The sequence below is a fragment of the Pelecanus crispus genome, chromosome 9 (assembly GCF_030463565.1).
Source record: "Pelecanus crispus isolate bPelCri1 chromosome 9, bPelCri1.pri, whole genome shotgun sequence".
Lineage (NCBI taxonomy): Eukaryota > Metazoa > Chordata > Aves > Pelecaniformes > Pelecanidae > Pelecanus > Pelecanus crispus.
This window is the reverse complement of record NC_134651.1, coordinates 37229495-37246803: the sequence shown is the minus strand read 5'-3', so window position 1 is coordinate 37246803 and position 17309 is coordinate 37229495. Positions and strand designations below refer to the sequence as shown.

Here is a 17309-nt window from a genome sequence, read left to right as displayed (position 1 = left end):
GGGGGGCCCCAGTGCCCCGGTGTTGGGCTGCGTGAGGCCGGGTGGAGGCGGGCCCGGGCTCCGCGGGGCTGGGGGCCCAGGACCCTCCGGCCGGGGTGGGTTTGGTGCTGCGCCCACCCGCTCCGCCTCGCCCTCCTCCCGCGCTGCCCCTCGCAAAGATGGCGCCCCCTTCCGGCGTGGCGGCGCGCTGCCCGTTTCAAAGATGGCGGCGGGGGAGGCGGGTCCGGGCGCTCCCGCCCCCCCGGCGGCAGCGCGGGCTCCCGGCGGCAGGCGCGCGGCGCGGCGGGATGGTAGCGCGGGTCCTGCGCGTGCTGCGCGGGACGCTGCGGGCCGCCGCCGCCGGGCGCCGGTTCAGCACGCGGCTGGCACGCGCCTCCGCCATGGACTACCAGGTACCGGCGGGGGCGGCGCCGCGGGGAGCGGGACCTCGCACCGGGGGCTGCGGGGCGGGGGGGGCCCTGCGGCGGGGCACCAGGAGGCTGCACCCAGCCGGGCTGCGCGCTGCGGCCCGGGGCATCCCACCGAGCCGGGCGCCGGAGGGCAGCGGCAGCCGGCGGGGCCGGGGCTCCCCAGCACCGGGGGTCCCTGCCCAAGCCGCGGGCCTGCGGGCTCCGGGGTGCGGCGGGGGGGCCACGGGGCCGGGGCAGCGGGGCGCCGAGCCGCCCGCCCCGCTCCCCGCCCGCCTGCCCCTCTCCCGCAGGCCCGGGCCACGCCCGCCGCTGCCCGCCATCTCGCCCTTCTTTTCGCTGGGGACAGCCGGTGCCCGACCGTCACCCCGCAAACCTCCGGCCCCCGTGGCAGCACCGGCGTGACCCCGGCCTGCAGCGGGAGCCGGGCCAACAGCCGTGGCGCGTCCCGGGGATGCCTGGCATCGTAGGGACGACGGCAGCCCCCCGGCTGGGGGACGGTGCGGAGCCCCCCGAGAGACGGGAGCTGTCCTGCCCCTGCCCCGCGCTCACCGGAGCCGGGAGCGCCGCCGGTGCCCGGGACAGGGTCCGGCTGCTCGCGTCCCCACGCTGGGGGCATGGGCCTGTCCCACGCCAGGTCCCCGGTACAGCACACAGCGGTGCCAGGGCCAGGCCTGCGTCCCCCCGGCGCGGGTTTGGGGGGTTCGGTGGCACCGCTGACCCCCGGCAGCAGCCGTGGCTGTGCGGCCAGGTGGTCCCACGTGCGCCGTACAGGTGCAGCGCTCTTGCTTCGTTTGCGCCTCTAATTAAACACCGGCGGGGCGGGCATGCCCGCACTGGAGCACCACCTGCTTGTGCCCGCGGGCGGCCTTGTCCCGCTGAGGCAGGGGTGGGTGCCGGGTGCTGGGCCGCCCTGTGCCCCCCCGCGGGGCCAAGGGGCAGCCGGGGAGGGGCGGGCTCCCCCCGCACATAAGTAGCCCGTCCCCGCGGCGTCCCTGCGACACGCTCTGGCGCTGCGGGCACGTCCCCACGGGGCCATGGCGGAGGAGGTGCTGCCGGCGTGGGCGGCCGTGGGCACCGCCGAGGGGACTGAGCCCGATGGGGTGGGTTGGGGTGCGGCAGGCATAGGGCAGGCTGGCCCCCGGGGCCGTGGTGGTGGGCGCAGCCCTGAGGCGACAGTGGTGGGCGCCATCCTGACCACCCCCGGGGGTCTTTCCAGGACGCTATCCGGACCCTCAACACCCTGCAGACCAATGCTAGCTACCTGGAGCAGGTGAAGCGGGAGCGCAGCGACCCCCAGGCCCAGCTGGAAGCCATGCGGGGCTTTTTGGAGAGGAGCGGGCTGAAGGTGAGCGGGGCTGTGCCCCCCCCCGCCCTTCCTGGCAGCGATGCCGCTGTGCTCGGCACCGGCTGCCGTGGGGGTCTCACGGGGTGGTTGACCTCCGGCAGGTCGAGGACCTGGATCAACTGAACATCATCCACGTCACGGGGACGAAGGGCAAGGTGAGGTGGGTGGGCAGTGCCGGGGGGGCTTGGGGGAGCGAGAGGGGGCCACTGGCGTCTCCGGCTCCGTTTTCCCCTGCCCCAGTGCCAGGGGGGTTTAATGCTGCCATCTCCCCAGGGCTCGGTGTGCGCCTTCACCGAGCGCATCCTCCGCAACTATGGGCTGAAGACGGGCTTTTACAGGTGGGCAGCGGGGATCGGGAGGGTTTGGGGGGGCCGGTGGCGCTGTGCCTCACCGTGCCCCACCCCGGTCTGCCCCCCCAGCTCCCCTCACCTGGTGCAGGTGCGCGAGCGGATCCGTATCAATGGGCAGCCCATCAGCAAGGAGCTCTTCAGCAAATACTTCTGGCTCGTCTACAACCGCCTGGAGAAGACCAAGGTGGGGGTGGCAGGGCTTGTGGGGGGGTGCTCCCTCGGGGACCCCCCCTGGGGCTGGTTGGGGATGCCCCGTGCCATCCCCTTATGCCCGCTCTGCCTGGCAGGACCCGGTGCGTGCCAGCATGCCGGCGTACTTCCGCTTCCTCACCATCATGGCCTTCCATGTCTTCCTGCAGGAGAAGGTAGGTGGTGGTGGCGGCCTCCAGCTTGCAATGGGGATGTCAGGTTGGTGGGGACCTTGGAGCGGGGGGACATGGGGTCCAGCCCCAACTTGGGGCAGAACTTGCATCCGTCAGGCTGTCATGGCTGTAACCTGGGGATGCTGTGCCAGGTGGATGGTCCCCCAACGAGTGGGGTGCGTGTTCAGACATGGGTTTGGAAGGGTGGTGGCAGGGACCCAGCCCCACCCACATTCCCAAATCCATGGGGACACATGCTGCTGGTGGCCCTGTGATGGCTCTGGTGTCTCTGTGTCTCCAGGTGGACCTGGCAGTGGTGGAGGTTGGCATTGGCGGCGCCTACGACTGCACTAACATCATCAGGTAGGAGCTGGCGGGGCCGAGCCGGCCCCCCCGGGGCTGCCAGGGCCTGGTGTCCCCACGGCAGGGGGACAGTGGGGACACTGCCACGCTGTGTCCCCAGGGCGCCGGTGGTGTGTGGGGTCTCCTCCCTGGGCATTGACCACACCAGCATCCTGGGGGACACCATGGAGAAGATCGCTTGGCAGAAGGGGGGCATTTTTAAGGTAGGAAGACCCAGTCCTCCCCACTCTCGTGGTTGCAGGGTGTGCTCCCCTGTGGCCCTGAGCACCCTGCCCTTCGCAGCCCGGCGTGCCAGCGTTCACCGTGGCGCAGCCGGAGCGGCCGCTGGAGGTGCTGAGGGACCGAGCCCTGGAGCGGGAGGTGAGTTGGGTGGCAGGGGGGGTGGATGGGGGGTACCCCATGGCAGGGGGCTCAGCTTCCTCTCCCCGCAGTGTCCCCTCTACCTCTGCCCGGAGCTGGACGCCTTCGAGGGGGACCCCGAGACGCTGGAGCTGGGGCTGGCGGGTGCCCACCAGCGCTCCAACGCCGCCCTGGCCTTGCAGCTGGCACGGACCTGGCTGCAGCGCCATGGCTGCCAGGGTAAGGCGGGGGGACGGGGATGGGGGGCCAGACCCTGCCATGGTCCCTGGGGTCTCAGCAGGGCACCCGTCCCCCCAGATCTCGGGGAGCTGAAGGAGGTGCTGCCAAGCGCCGAGCTGGCGGGGAGGCCGGTGCTGCTGGCGCCTGCCTTTCGACCCACCGATGCCATGATCCAAGGTGCAGTATGGCCGTGCCGGGACGCCCCCCGCCATGTCGCAGGGCTCAGGGGGGGCCATGCTGGAGGGCACAGCCTGGCTGCCTGCCCCTCATTTGATCCCTGCGGGGGTCTTGGTTGCTGGAGGGGGGTGTGGAGGTCCCAGCCATGCCCTGTGCCCCCCTCCCCAGGCCTGCGGGACACGGAGTGGCTGGGTCGGACCCAGGTGCTGCCCCACGGCCCCGTGACGTGGTACCTGGACGGGGCCCACACCACCAGCAGCATCCAGGCCTGCGTCCGCTGGTTCCGCCAGGCCGTCCTCAACCAGGACAAGCCCCACGAGTGAGCAGGGGATGCGATGGGGGGGACACACAGGGGTGGTGGTGCTGGGGGTCCCTGTGGGGCACGGGCCACCCGCCCTTTCTCCCCACAGCGGCTCCGAGGTGCGTGTGCTGCTCTTCAACGCCACAGGGGACCGGGACACGGCGGCGCTGCTCAAGTTGCTGCTGGTGAGGTTTTTGGGGGGGATATGGGGGGGGTGACTGCACCTGGATGCCTGGGTTCTCTGCTGGGACCTGCTTGGCTGTGGGTGTGGGGAGCCACGAGGTGGAGCTGATGCCCTGTGCTGTCTGTCTGTCTGTCCACCCTGCTCTCCCTGATTGTATCCCAGTTCAGTGACCCCGCCAAAGGTCTTGCAGCCATGGATGGGGGGGGGGGGGGCGGGGACGGGACGACAGACTCGGATCACCCCTTCCCTGGGCCAAACCCCCGTAACCGCACCAGTGTGGAACTGGTCCCAGTGGAAACCCCATGGGTGGGTCCTGAGGGCTCCCACAGTGCTGAACCCCTCTCCCTACAGCCCTGCCACTTCGACTATGCCGTCTTCTGCCCCAACTTCACGGATCTGTCGATGGCCATCAACGTGGGTGAGTGCTGGGGAGCCGGGGTCTCCCCCGGAACTCCCCATCCCCGACCTCTCCCCAGTCCCCCAAATCCCTGACTCCCATCCCTCCCAGACCAGCAAAACTTCAACGTGACGCTGGAGAACGCCCTGACCCGCTGCCTGGAGAACCAGCGGATGTGGACCCAGCTGCTGGAGGAGAAGGGGGGGCAGGACCCCTGGCTCCCGGTCCCACTGCGGGCGGGGGGGCTGCTGCAGCCAGCCCCTGCCCGAGGGACCCTCCTCCTGGTCCCCCCGGCCCCGCGACCCCTCAATTCCCCAGCCCTCGTCTTCCCCTGCCTGGCCCAGGCGCTGCGGTGGGTGGCACAGGGCCGGGACCCCCACCTGGCAGCACCCGCCGCCACGGGGGCTCACCCCCACCCTGCTGCCAGCAGCGGGGCCGTGCTGCTGCGGGAGGCAGCCGCCATCCACGTCCTGGTCACCGGCAGCCTGCACTTGGTTGGGGGGGTCCTCCGGCTGCTCGACCCTGCGCTCTCCCAGTAACGAGGGGAACATGGGGCTTTGCACCTTCTTTTACTTGAAGCGATGGTTCTGCCCCCAGCGATGCTTGGAGGCAGCCGGGCGGGGATGCAGGATCCCCAACCCCATCCCGGCTCGGACCTTTTCACCCCAGTGCCTTTTGCCTGTGCCCCCCTGGGGCACTGGCCATGGGGGAGATGCTCCTGGCCCCCAGCCCACCTCGGTGAGACCGACTTGGGGGGGGGGCCCTGCGCTCTGGGGGGGGCTGCCCCAGGCTGTGCCAAAATCCCAGCACCCGGGGGGGGGGGGCAGTTTTGGGAGGGTGGTAGGTGAGAGCCTCGAGCTGCGGCGAGGCTCGGCATCAGGGTGCGATTTATTTAACGTAGGGAAGATTTTTATTATTATTAATAAAAGTTTGTAACTTGGATGGTGAGCTGGGGGGGGTGGTTTCTGCCCATCTGCAGCAGCCCTGCACACCCCCACACCCCCCCCATAAACCTCTTGCTGCTCCCAGTGGCGCCCGCTGCTTTCTTGGGGGGACACGGGAGGGACACGGGGGTCACCCCAAGTGCTGGGACATGTCCTGGGGGCACCCACTTTTGGGCCCCACTCCCCATTTGATGGGGAGCCTTGGGGGGAGCTTTGGCAATAGCTGCTCTCTCCGCCTCCCTGGTGCACCCAGCACTGGGGGATCCTGGAGGGGTTGCAGGGTGCCCACCCACCCCAGCATGGGCTGCCCTCGGGGGGCCAAAGCATTCACTGAATGAGTAACGGAGGCCCCCTCCGGGCTCGGCCCGAGATTTGGGGCAAAAAAACCAGCTTAATGGGGCTCGGATGGGTCCCCAAGTCCAGCGGCCAGGGGCTGGGTGGGCTCGGGGGGGCCCGGGTGGGTCAGGCCATGCTGCTGGTGGAGCAGGGGGTGCTCTGGGTGCTGCCGATGCTGTGGTTGGTGCTGCTGCTCTCCGAGGCCGGCGCCGTGCTGGAAACTGGCTGCAGGTTGGAGATGGGACCTGGCTCACGCCGCCCACCACAGGGCCAGGGAGAGAAACACCAAGGGGAAACCAGACTCAGGGCGGCTGGCAGTGGCCGTGGCTTGTCCCCATGGGACCTTCCAGCCCCCATGCCCGAACCTCCCAGACCGCTGAGCCCCCGGGGATGGAGGTGGGCTTAGGGGACCGTGGTGGCACCAGGAGCAGGAGGGAGGGCAGGTGGTAGGGGGGACCCCAGGGCAGTAGGAGGCACCCTAGGGAGCCATGTCCCTCCCAAGCTGGGTTATTCCCCTGTGGCATTGCCAGGAGGGTTGCACGGATGGTGGCAACACAGCAGCCTGGTCCCTGGCTCACCTGGGGACCTTGGCCAGAGGGCTTTGGGCTGGGGGAGAGATGGGCAACCCAGCAAGGGACATGCGTGTGCCCCCCCCATCCCACCGTGGGGGTCCCCAGGGGCGGTGGGTACTCACGGGTGTGCGAGTAGATGTACCAGAGCCCAGCAGTGAGGAGTGCCCCGATGAGGAAGGCACCAAAGGTGATGCCCAGGACGGCAGCCAGCCCCAGCCCGCGGTCTGTGAGAGGATGAGGCCGTCAGCACCGCCATGCTGACGGTGGGGTGTCCCCTTCTCACCCCCATTCCTCCCCCGGCCCCCTCCCCTGCCCCAAACTCACTGTTGGGCGGCTGCCAGCTGTCCTTCACCGTCACCTCCAGGACCTTCTCAAAGATGGTGTTGTTCTGTGGAGGTGGAGGTTGGGGTGAGAGAGGGGAAAGCCGCATCCCAGCAGGGGCACAGGGCTGGGAGCCCCCAGGCTCTTTGGGGACCAGGGACATGGCTCCCGGCCAGGCTCTGCTGCCCGGCGGTGTGGGACAAACCTGCCAGGCTGCCACCGCCGATGGTGGGGACCAGCACAGTGGCATCACAAGGGGTGTGTGGGGGTCTACTCACGCTGACCTGCAAGCCGGCCTTGCACTTGAGGGTGGCAGAGAAGGGGACGCGCCCGCCCTCGGGGATGGCGTAGGTGAAGCGGAAGCGCCAGACCTTCCTCCCACGGCTGCTGGCGGGGCTGTCCAGCACAGCCACCCCTGTGCCACGAGCCTCCCCGCCCTGCACCAGCAGCACCGGCTCCTGCCCCGGTGCTGCCAGCCAGCACTCCTTCAGCTGCAGGTCGGCTGGGTGGTCCTCCCACTGCATGGATGCCTGCCGTGGGGTGGGGGGGCACACCGTCAGGGTTGCCATCCCGGAGATGGCTGGGCACCCCCTCCACCCCAGCCCAAGCACCAAGCCGGTGGTGGTACCTGCACGAAGGCCTCCTTGTTGACCTCCAGCTCCATCTGGGGCACCTCGAAGGCATCGGTGGGGAAGAGGCGGAGGAAGAGCTCTCGTGGGATCTTGCACTGGAAGGCCACCTGCAAAGGGGGACGGTGCTGAGGCCACCCCCTCCGGTGCCCAGCACCCAGCCAGCAGTGGCACTGGCACCCTTCTCCCACAGCCCGACTCCTGGGCCTTCTGGGAAAGCCAGCTCTTACCGGCACGCTCCGGAGTGCTGTGCCCTTGGCCAGGTTGAGGATGAGCTGTGAGAAGGTGGGGAAGGTTGGGTCAGCCAAGCGGTCCCCGCTGCCGGGGTCTATTGTCTCTGATGGGATGGGGGTCCCACCTGCACACACACACCCCCCACCCCCCAATCTCTGCCAGCACCAGGCGCAGAGGCAGGGCTCAGCCCTGGGCTGCAGCAGGATGTTTCCAGCCATGCAAAAGCAAGGAGGTCCCAGTGGAGAAGTCCCACCAGGCATCACTGAAGCCCACATGGGGCATCAGCAGGGCTGGGGGCAGCGCCCTGGCCAGCCCCCCCTCACCTCGTTGTTGGCATGGCCCCTGCCCTCCAGTGAAGTGCCACAGTGGCTGAGGGGGGTTTTCAGTGTGAAGTGAGTGGCATTTTTCTCTGCCTGGCAGCTGATGTCCCGCAGGGTGATGTTCACCACGTCCTTGATGGGCTGGGAGAAAAGCAGCCGGCGGTCACCCACTGGCCGAGGACAGCCTCATGCCACCCACCCCAAGCACCCAGAGCAGGATGTGACCTTCCCTGGGCGAAGCTGGCGAGCATTGGGACCCCCCCCCACCCCACCCCTCACCTCCAGGTGGGACCTGGCGATGACAATCTCCATGGTTTCATCCGTGCACTTCCAGGGCTGGAGCATGAGCAGCAGCACGCGGGGCAAGTCGGCGGTGGGTGCCTGGGGGGTGGGCGTCACAGGTGCCCTCCTGACTGCCTCTGTGGGACAGAGCGATGTTGGGGGCTGAGCGGGGACAGCTGGACCCCCCCCCTCACCCCGCCCATCCCTGGGGTGCTGGGGGCCTCACCATGCTGCTGGATCTCCAGGCTGATGCGGGTGCTGGCGGGGATGGCGGAGTAGGAGGCGATGATGCTGTAGTTCTTCTCGAAGGCTTTGGCGACAAGGCCCTGCTCTGTGTCAGGCAGGAGCTCCCCCGTGAGCAGCAGCGAGGACATGGGCACGATCTTGTAGTTCCCAGAGACCTACGGGGGGACAGGCAGCTGCAGTGGGGGCTGAGTTGGGACGGGGACAGCTGGGGATGCTCAAGGCAGGGATGGCTTCTGGGTTCATCCCCATTTAGAAGGGCTTGCAGTGAGGGGGCTGCCACCTCCTCATGCCCAATGTCCCCAGGTGCCCTCCTGCCACCCTCCCTGTGCCACTGGCATCTCTTGGGCATCTGGCAGCCCCCTTGGTGGGAATGGTGGGGGGACACACAGCCCACTCAGCCTTACCAGGAACTGGATGTTGCAGTTGTTGACGGAGAGGAACCAGGTGAGGGTGGCCTGGCTCTGCAGGATGAGGATCTGGTTGCTCATGGGTCTCTCGGGACAGCTCAGGGACAGGTTCACCTCCGTGATGGGAGAGCTGTGAAACCATGAGATTCCCCCCCCGCCCCCAGCATCAGCATCTCACACCGGCGGGTCCTGTACCCGCCTTGGGATGAGGGAGCTCTGCCTATGAGACACCCCAACCCCTTCCCAAGCATCTCCAAGCATATCCCACCGCCTGTCCCACCACCCCTGGGGGTCCCACTGCCTGCACTGTGTGGTACCTGGGCTCGGGCTGCAGGTGGATGATGTGGGCAGCCCTGGTGCTCTGGGCATCCCCACGCGAGCAGCTCTTCACCCCGTGGAAGATGACCTCAGTCTCGAGGTGCAGCATGGCGTTGAAGTGCTCCTGGGGGATGCAGTCCGGGGGGCTGCTGCTGTCTGTGGAGGCGGGGGTGGGGGTGGGGTGTCACCAAAACCAAACCGGGCTCCGCAAGTGGGGAGATGCTTGGGGCCAGGATCATCAGTCCCCATAGCATCTCCCCGGGACCGTGCTTCGCCCCAGTGGGTTGTACCCTTCAGGTGCAGGAAGAGCGTCGCTGCCCACCTCAGACTCCCAGCACCTGCCCCTGGCCCCACGCACCTTCTCCCAGGCGCAGCTGGACCCAGCGGGGGTCCCGGAGCTCGCTGTAGGATGTGATGCCCCCGTAGGTGTTCCGAGCCCAGGCCAGCAGCTGCCCCTTGCCCGTGGCCGTGGGCAGCTCGAGGGGTGGTGCTGCAGGGGTCTCTGGGCTGAGGCAGGCGTCCTGCGGGGCGAGCAGCAGCCTGAGCCGGGGCAGGGGGGCAAGGCACAGCCCTCCCCGGCGCAGGCTGGTGTGGGGAAAGCGTGAAAAGCCCTTCCCCGGCGTAGAGGATGCGGGTGTAAAGCTAAGCCAGGCAGGCATCCCTGGAGCCCTGGCTCCATCATGGCTGGGGGGGTCACCCTGGATGAATGGGGGTTTTTGGGGCCATGGGCTGGAAGCAGCGTGAGCGGCCAGTGGCACGCGGAGAGCTCAGCCCACTTTATTATTAGCCACAAACAAAGCAGGAGGTTTATTTTGCTAACAAAGCACCCGGCCCCGGCTCAGCTCGCTGGAGCCAAACCCCATGCCTGACCTTCCTCCCGCCGGCCGGAGGAAATGGGAGCTTTTTCCAGCCCTGTGCGTCATTCCCTGCCCGGCGAGCCCCATGCTCAGCGCTGCTGGCAGCAGCCGGACACATCCCCCTCCTCCCCGGGGCACCACGAGCATCATCTCTGGGGATGAGGGGACCCATCTCCTCCAGGGACACCCCCTAAATGTCTCTGGGGATGGTCCCAGTCCTGCTGCCCCCCGGGGCTGCTCCTGGCGTGGGGCTGCGGCACTCACGGAGTGGATGGTCAGGTCCTGGCACAGGGAGGTGACGGTGGCCGAGCAGCGGGCGCAGAGGAGGACGAGCACGGCTGGCCGGGTGCAGCCACCAGCTCCCGGCAAGATAGACACGTTCAGCGGGAAGGCAGAGGCCTGGGGGGGGGGGGGGGGGAGCGGGGAGTGTCACCACCACAGCCACCGAGCCACAATTGCTGTCAGATCCCTGGCTGCCCCCCAGCCACCCCACCTGCCCCCGGAGCTGGAGGCAGCAGAGAGAGCCCTCGGGCTGGCCCCGAGCACGAACTGTGCAGGAGGCAGCCGTGGCTGGGTTTAGGGGGCAGGCTGGGGGATGCAGAGGTGCCATGTGGATGTGTACCCACACCAGGGGGGGGCAAACACCCCTTGGCCCCCCCCCCCAAGCAATGGACCAGGGCATCACCACCTCGGCAACGGTGGCACCTCCACACTGGGGTCCAGGGCACCCCCATTCTGGGGTCTAGGCACGTCCCCCTTGGGGACTGGAGCATCCTTGTGTCAGGGACTGGGTAACCTCTGCACGGGGCACCAGGGTGGCACCCTACTGGGGACTGGCATGTCCCCACACCGGGGACTGGGGCATCCCTACACCAGCAACCAGAGCATCCTCACACTGGGGACTGGGGTGTCCCCACACCAAGGACTGGAGCATCCCCACACTGGGGCCAGGGCATCCCCCCTCCGCCCCCCCAAGGAACCAGAGCATCCCCACTGTAGGTACTGGGGCGTCCCCCACTGAAGACTGGAGCATCCCCACCCCAGGCACCGGGACATCTCCCTGTGGGGTTCCCAGCCCCATCCCAGCACCGTGCAGCTGCTCCAGGCTTGGGACTGGCTGTACCGGTACACAGGGATGCCCAGGGCACAGCGGTGGCAAGCACTACTCCCCGTGACTGGCACTGCCCGGCAGCCTCCAGACGGAAATCCGGATGGGGAAGCCGAAACGCCAGGTGCTAAGTTTGGCAACTGCTGCCTGAATTGCTGCTCACAAAGGGCTGAGCCAGGCAGCGGGCACGGAAAACCAGCTGGGGACCAGGCGGGTGGAGGCAGCCACCAGTGCCGGGCACAGGGCCGGCGGGACAGGGCCATGGGCATCCTGGCCTGGCTGTGGCCCCATGGCAAGCGTGGGTGGCCGGGGACCCCGGGTGGCCCCGGGCGTCGGGGAGGAGCCGGCGGCTGTTTTTTCTGCCGCGTGTTTTGTGGCACTCCATTGTTCGGCTGTGCGAGCGGCGGGAGCCTCGCCACTGCCCCGCTGCTGCCTTTCAGGTTATTTTTTTCTTCTTTTTTTTTTTTCATCGTGGGGATCTGCTTATAGAAAGCGGCTTCCAGTAATTCTTCTGTAAGTGGAACGGCGTCCCTGCCCGGCTCCCCCCACGCGCCGCAGGGCTCGGTGCTGCAGCCGTGACATCAGCGTGTGTCCCCTGCCACCGCTGGTGACAACCCTGGGGCACCCCCAGCCCCAGCACTTACCCACATACCAGGGTGCCAGGGCCAGGTCACACCGGGCTGGGGCAGAGGGGCCCTTGCAAAACGCACCCTCCCCAGTGGCTCCCAGCCTGGGTCCCGCCTCCCCCTGAAAAGCAGAACTGGGAGAGCTGGGGGCAGGGAGCACGGCGCCGGGAGGCCCAGGGCTTGGACAAAATCGGGTGCTGGGTTTGTTGGGGCCCAGCTAGCATGAGGGGAGCTGGACCACGCTGCAGAGCAGCCATGCAAACCCATGTGCTGGTGCAAACCCACCCAACAGTACCAACCAGTACCAGTGCTAGCCAGGGATGCAGCCCCAGTCCTGCCGCTGCCCTGCGCCCGTCCTTGCCCAAAAGATGTCCGGGGCACCCACAATGCAGTTATCACCCCCTGGCAGGCTGTGCCAACACGGGTGGCCAGGTTTCCACTCGCTTGGCTGCCTCCAAGTGATGTGCCTCCCTCCCCCTGTCCTTCCCTCCGTCCCTCTATCCCTCCCTCCATCCCTCTATCCCTCCCTCCATCCCTCCCCTTGTCCTTCCCTCCATCCCTCTATCCCTCCCTCCATCCCTCCTTCCATCCCTCCCTCCCCAGTGTGGTCCCCATCGGGTGCCCGTGATTCTGCCCTGCTCCTGAGCCGGGACCAGGCCATCCCCCCGCAGGAGAACAGGGGTTCCTGGGACATCCAGCGCAGGGAGGGCACTGGCAGTGTAGGCTGTTAAAGAAGTTGCCTCTAAAGACTTTAAATCCCCGTCGGGGCCAGAGACACCCACGGCTGCACTGGGAGGGGAAGCTCAGTGAAGGCGCCATGGAAGAGGTTAATCTGGGTCCTCTTGCTGCGCCTTAGTCAGAGGAAAGGGTTTCAACATCCAGGATACCCTGCCCGGCGGGGACAGTGCCGGGGTGACAGTGCCGAAGTGAGGTGCCAGGACCCCGCTTGCTCACCTTGGACCACTCGACACTGAGGACGTGGACTTCACGGTTGGTGCCCAGGGAGCTGCTGCTGACGCAGCCCCGCGGCACTGTGCTGGTGGCATAGGACAGGGTGATGGGCGGCTCTGCTGTCACCGGCTGCAGGTCGCAGCCCTCGGCTCTCCCGGGGTCTGGGCGGAAAACAAGAGACCGTCAGTCGCCGCCAGACGGACGTGGGGTGACATGACACGGGGGGTACATGATGCAGGAGGGGGCTGCATTGCGACGCCAGCCCGGGCGCTGCCCCCGCACCCCCGGCATCACGTCACTACGGCCCCACCGCCGGCACCGCGCCCGGGGAACCATCTGCTACGTGTTTGCTCAGGGCTCGTCTGCCGCCACTGGCCCCCAGCACAATCACGTTAATGACCCTTGGATCCGGGCTGGAAAAATCCACTGTCCCCGCTCGGCACTGCCGCATGCCAAAACTCGCACCCGGCTGCCCCGAACGCTCGGGCAGTGGCGGAAGCCCCCCCGAATCCCCCGTGCCGCAGGAAAGCAGGAAGCTCAGGTATGGAAATGGCCGTAAAGCTCATCCTCCGCGGGCGCCGAGGCACGAGCTTCGCCCCAACCCGAACCCCCCACGCGGCGCACGAGCGAGCGGGGCCGGCAGGCGGCTGCCAAGGGAAATCCTGAGTGCAAACAGCCGTTTGAAGGCCTGATCCAGTAAATCCCCGTTTGCCTCGGCCATTTCCTCTGCTCCAGGCAGCCCTGCTGCGGCCAGGCTGTCCTCAAGCTGGCCCCTGTGCTGGGAGGCGTCCTGGGGACCTGCTTGCACCCATGGGTGCCCCCTTGCAAGGGGCTGGGCAGGATGGAGCCCTACAGCCGTGGCTGGGGGCTCCCCATGGGTACACGGTGCCTGGGGCGCCGTTTTTGCTTTGGAGGTGGCCACTGAGCTCTGTCCCTTCCTGTCCCATCCTTTCCCATCCCTGGTGGCTCCAGCCACTGCGCTGGGAGGTGACTGGACCCCATGCCAGGGCCACCCACCCCCATGGGGACCGGGGCCAGAGGCCGTGATGCTCCGGGCTTTGAGGCTTCGGGATGCGGCAGCTGACAAAGGGCCGCCCGTGCCACGCCGTGCCCATCACGGTGTCCCCAGCCCGCGTCTCGCCATGGTGGTGACGTGGCCACGGTGGTGGGGTCATGGTGCAGACCCCCCCAGTGACGTTGCCACAGGCCCACCTATTGTCTGGCGCTTCCTCCCCCCGGCGCAACAGCCGGGCGGCCAGCAGCATCGGGAGGAAGATAAACAGCCGCTTATCTGGGCGCTGCAGGCTGCGTCCCTCTTCCCCTCCGCTCCTGCCCCGACAGCACTGGGCATGGCCGCGCAGCCCCCGGCATCGCTGGGCAGAGGACGGGCAACTCATCACACGTCCGGCAGCATCCCGTGGGGAGGTCGGGCAGGGCCAGGGGCCGCGGCCAGGCTCGACCCCAGCACGGGGCAGGGATGCCGGCGCAGGGGACGCAGGGCAGCGGTGCCAGCCGGGCACCGTCAGTCCCTGGGGAAGGCAGCGGGCTCCAGCATTATGTCAGGATCAGATAAGGAGGCTCAGCCAGGCTGCCCGGGGCGATCAGATAAGGGTGCTGTTATTTTTGTACTCCGGGAAAGGGAAAAAAAAAAAATTAAAAAGGAAGAAAGAAAGAAAATCTACTTTATGTTTGTCCAGCCGCCCACCCTCTCCTTCACTCTGGCGTGGCCAAGACCAGGGCACGAGGAAGGTGCTGCCACAGCTCCCTGGCAGGTCAGGGGCCAGCGGGGCGATGCCTGTTTTTTTGGGAGCAGATCAAAGGCCCTGGGTGGAGAGCAATGCCCAGGGGTGCTGGGCTGGGGAGCGTGGGGCTGGGGTGGCTCCGGCGGCGCAGGATGCCCCACGGGACGGGCAGCGCCACTCCGGCATCCCGGCATCCGGCTGTGCCGCCTCGGCACTTGTGTAACAAGCTGGCTGGTCTCAGCCCGGGTCAGGAGGGGGGATGGACCCCGCGCTGCAAACTTGAGGGGGGGGGTTGTCACGCCCCGAGCCACCACTGGCTGTCGGACCATGCGGAGGTGGCATCGGGGCTCAGACAGCGGGGCAGATGGGACCTGGCTTTGGGGCTGACGCAGGCCACGTCATTCCTGCCCCTCTCCAAGTCAGCTGGGCGCCGAGCAGCCTCTCCCCAGGGATGGGAAGGGATGACCCAGCACCGTGCTCGCCCTGTGGGGAACAGCATCGGTCCCTGCCAGGGGAGCACAAAGCCCCCCGCCCCTGGACGGCTGCCCGCGCCTGTGAGGCCCCGTGGCACTGCGCCCACCATGGGCACCCCCAGCCCTGCAGGTCCCTGCAGGGGAGAGACAGCAGCCGGACAGGACATGGCCTTTGTGGCACAGCTAGGCGGGACAGGGACCATATGGCACAGCTGGGCAGGATGGGGACCATATGGCATAACTACACAGGACAGGACAATATGGCACAGTCACATAGGATGGGTGCTATATAGCACAGCTGCATAGGTTGGCATGGATGAATAGGACATGGTCTATATGGAAGAGCTACACAGGACAGGGACCATACAGGCACAGTCATATATGACAGGGACTGTATAACTCAGCTACGTAGGACAGGCACTGCACTGCAGTTATGTACAACAGGGACCGTATAGCACAGCTACATAGGCTAGGGACCATATAGCACAGTTAGGACAAGGACTGCATTACACAGCTACAGAGGACAGGGACAGTATGGCATAGCTACGTAGGATGGGGACTGTATAGTACAACTATGTATGATGGGGACCATATAGCACAGATAAATAGGATAGGGACTATGTGGCACAGCTACTCACGATGGGGACCATATGGCATAGCTACATAGGACTCAGCCCATATAGCACACCCATATGGGATAGAGACTGTATGGGACAAATACAAAGGACATTGCCTGTATGGCACAGCTACGTAGGACAGCGATGACATTGCACAGCTGTGTAGGATGGGGACCAGATGGCACAGCTACATAGAAGAGGGACTATACATCACAGATAGGGAGGACAGGATCTCTGTGGCACAACTACATAGGATGTGGACCATATGGCACAGCTATAGGATGGGGATTGTATGGCACAGCTACAGAGGGCACAGACCTTATGGCACAGCCATAGGACAGGGACTGTATGGCACAGCTACAGAGGGCACGGATCTTATGGCACAGCTATAGGATGCGGACTGTCTTGCATAGCTACATAGGACACAGAACTTACTGTACCTCTACGTAGGATGAGGACAACATGGCACAGCCATAGGACGGGGACTGTACGGCACAGCCATGGGAGACAAGGACCTTATGGCACAGCTATGTAGGATGGGGACCCTACAGCACAGCTATGGGTAACATAGCCCATATGGCACAGCCACACTGGCCAGGGACCACCTGGCACAGCTGCCGGGCAGTGACCAGGGGTGACAGCAGGCAGGGAGCAGGCGTCGAGCCTGGCAGCGGGGACGCCCCAGCAGCACCCACCGGCGCCGGCCCCTGTGGTGGCCAGGAGGGACCGACCCAGCTGGGACACCCAGAGCCGCCGGCCCCGGCCTGCCCGGACTGCCGCTGCCTTCCCAGTTCCCCTTCTCTCTGCCGGCAGGTCGCGTCCCCGTGTCCCCCAGCTCCCTGCCCTCTGGCTGTCACGGGTGTCCCTGGGCATGTCCCCCCTTGAAATTCTCCCTGTGGCTTCACAAGAACGTTGGGGTGGCTTTAGTGCTTCCCTCCCTGACGGCTCCGGAGGCAGATGAGCCCCCAGCTCTGTCCCCACAGCCCACACGGGGCTTTGCGGGGTTATTCCCTTTCCTCACCCCTGGCTCCTGGTCGACCCCACACACCCCACAGCGCCGGGAGGCCACGGAAGCCACCCCACACCCCCCGGGTGCCGTTGCCTGGGTCAGGGCGCAACAGCGGCGCCTTCGACACCTCCTGAGCCCCGGTGACGCAGCCTGGATTTCGGGGGTCCCGAGGAGCGGCAGGGCTGCGCTCTGTGTGTGTGTGTCCCGGGGCTGGGGGGGTTTGTCCCTCCCCAGCCCCGGGCGCTCTCACCCAACCCCTTCTCTGCCGGTGGGGGTCCCAGGGGTGACACTGCCAGTGCCGCACAGCCGGGACCCCTCCGGCCGTGGACCCGCTGCCCGCCGGGGAGCCAGACACCCCTCCCCAGCCCGGGCCGCTCCGGGACGCAGTCACCGAGGGGTCCCGCAGGCGGTGCCGCCCGGGGGGTCCCATCCCGGGGGGTCCCCCCCGTCGGTGCCATCCCCCCCGGTGCCACCCCCCCACCCCACCCCACTCACCCGGGCGGCCGAGCAGAGCCAGCAGCAGCGGCAGGAGCGGGGCGGCGCGGGGGCCCATGTCCGCCTGCGGCCGCTCCCCGGGAGCCAGCGCCGAGTGCCGGGCGGCGGCGGCGGCAGGAAACCGACTCCCTTCGGAGGAGGGTCCGCGGGCGGCGCGGCTCCGCGCCGGGAGGAAATGCCGCTGGCGGCGCTGGGGCCGTGCCGGCGGCGGGGGGGCGGCGGCCTGCAACGGGGGGGGGGGGAGAAGGGGGAGGAAAGGGGGACCCCCCCGTCCCCGGGAGGCGCCGTGCCTCAGTTTCCCCAGAGCGCGGTGCGGGGCATCGCCTCCGGAGGGGTGCGCTGGAAGTGCACGGC

At 67.4% G+C, this 17309-nt stretch overlaps 2 protein-coding genes across 2 annotated transcripts; one reads left to right on the top strand and one right to left on the bottom strand.

Annotated features, from left to right (window-relative positions):
• Nucleotides 1-287: 287 nt before the first annotated feature.
• On the top strand, nucleotides 288-5007 carry FPGS (folylpolyglutamate synthase). Its single transcript, XM_075715998.1, has 15 exons — nucleotides 288-392; nucleotides 1627-1755; nucleotides 1857-1910; nucleotides 2029-2093; nucleotides 2175-2289; nucleotides 2393-2470; nucleotides 2769-2830; nucleotides 2931-3033; nucleotides 3113-3190; nucleotides 3262-3409; nucleotides 3488-3586; nucleotides 3755-3905; nucleotides 3997-4072; nucleotides 4423-4489; nucleotides 4580-5007. The coding sequence occupies exons 1-15, from the start codon at nucleotides 288-290 to the stop codon at nucleotides 5005-5007; spliced, it is 1758 nt and encodes a 585-aa protein (XP_075572113.1).
• Nucleotides 5008-5874: 867 nt separating this feature from the next.
• On the bottom strand, nucleotides 5875-17013 carry ENG (endoglin). Its single transcript, XM_075716930.1, has 15 exons — nucleotides 16956-17013; nucleotides 12623-12780; nucleotides 10199-10333; nucleotides 9436-9598; nucleotides 9077-9233; nucleotides 8757-8889; nucleotides 8333-8507; nucleotides 8104-8243; nucleotides 7828-7965; nucleotides 7501-7545; nucleotides 7270-7380; nucleotides 6926-7171; nucleotides 6645-6708; nucleotides 6443-6544; nucleotides 5875-5993 (listed from the first exon to the last, which is right to left on the bottom strand). The coding sequence occupies exons 1-15, from the start codon at nucleotides 17011-17013 to the stop codon at nucleotides 5875-5877; spliced, it is 1944 nt and encodes a 647-aa protein (XP_075573045.1).
• Nucleotides 17014-17309: the final 296 nt, after the last annotated feature.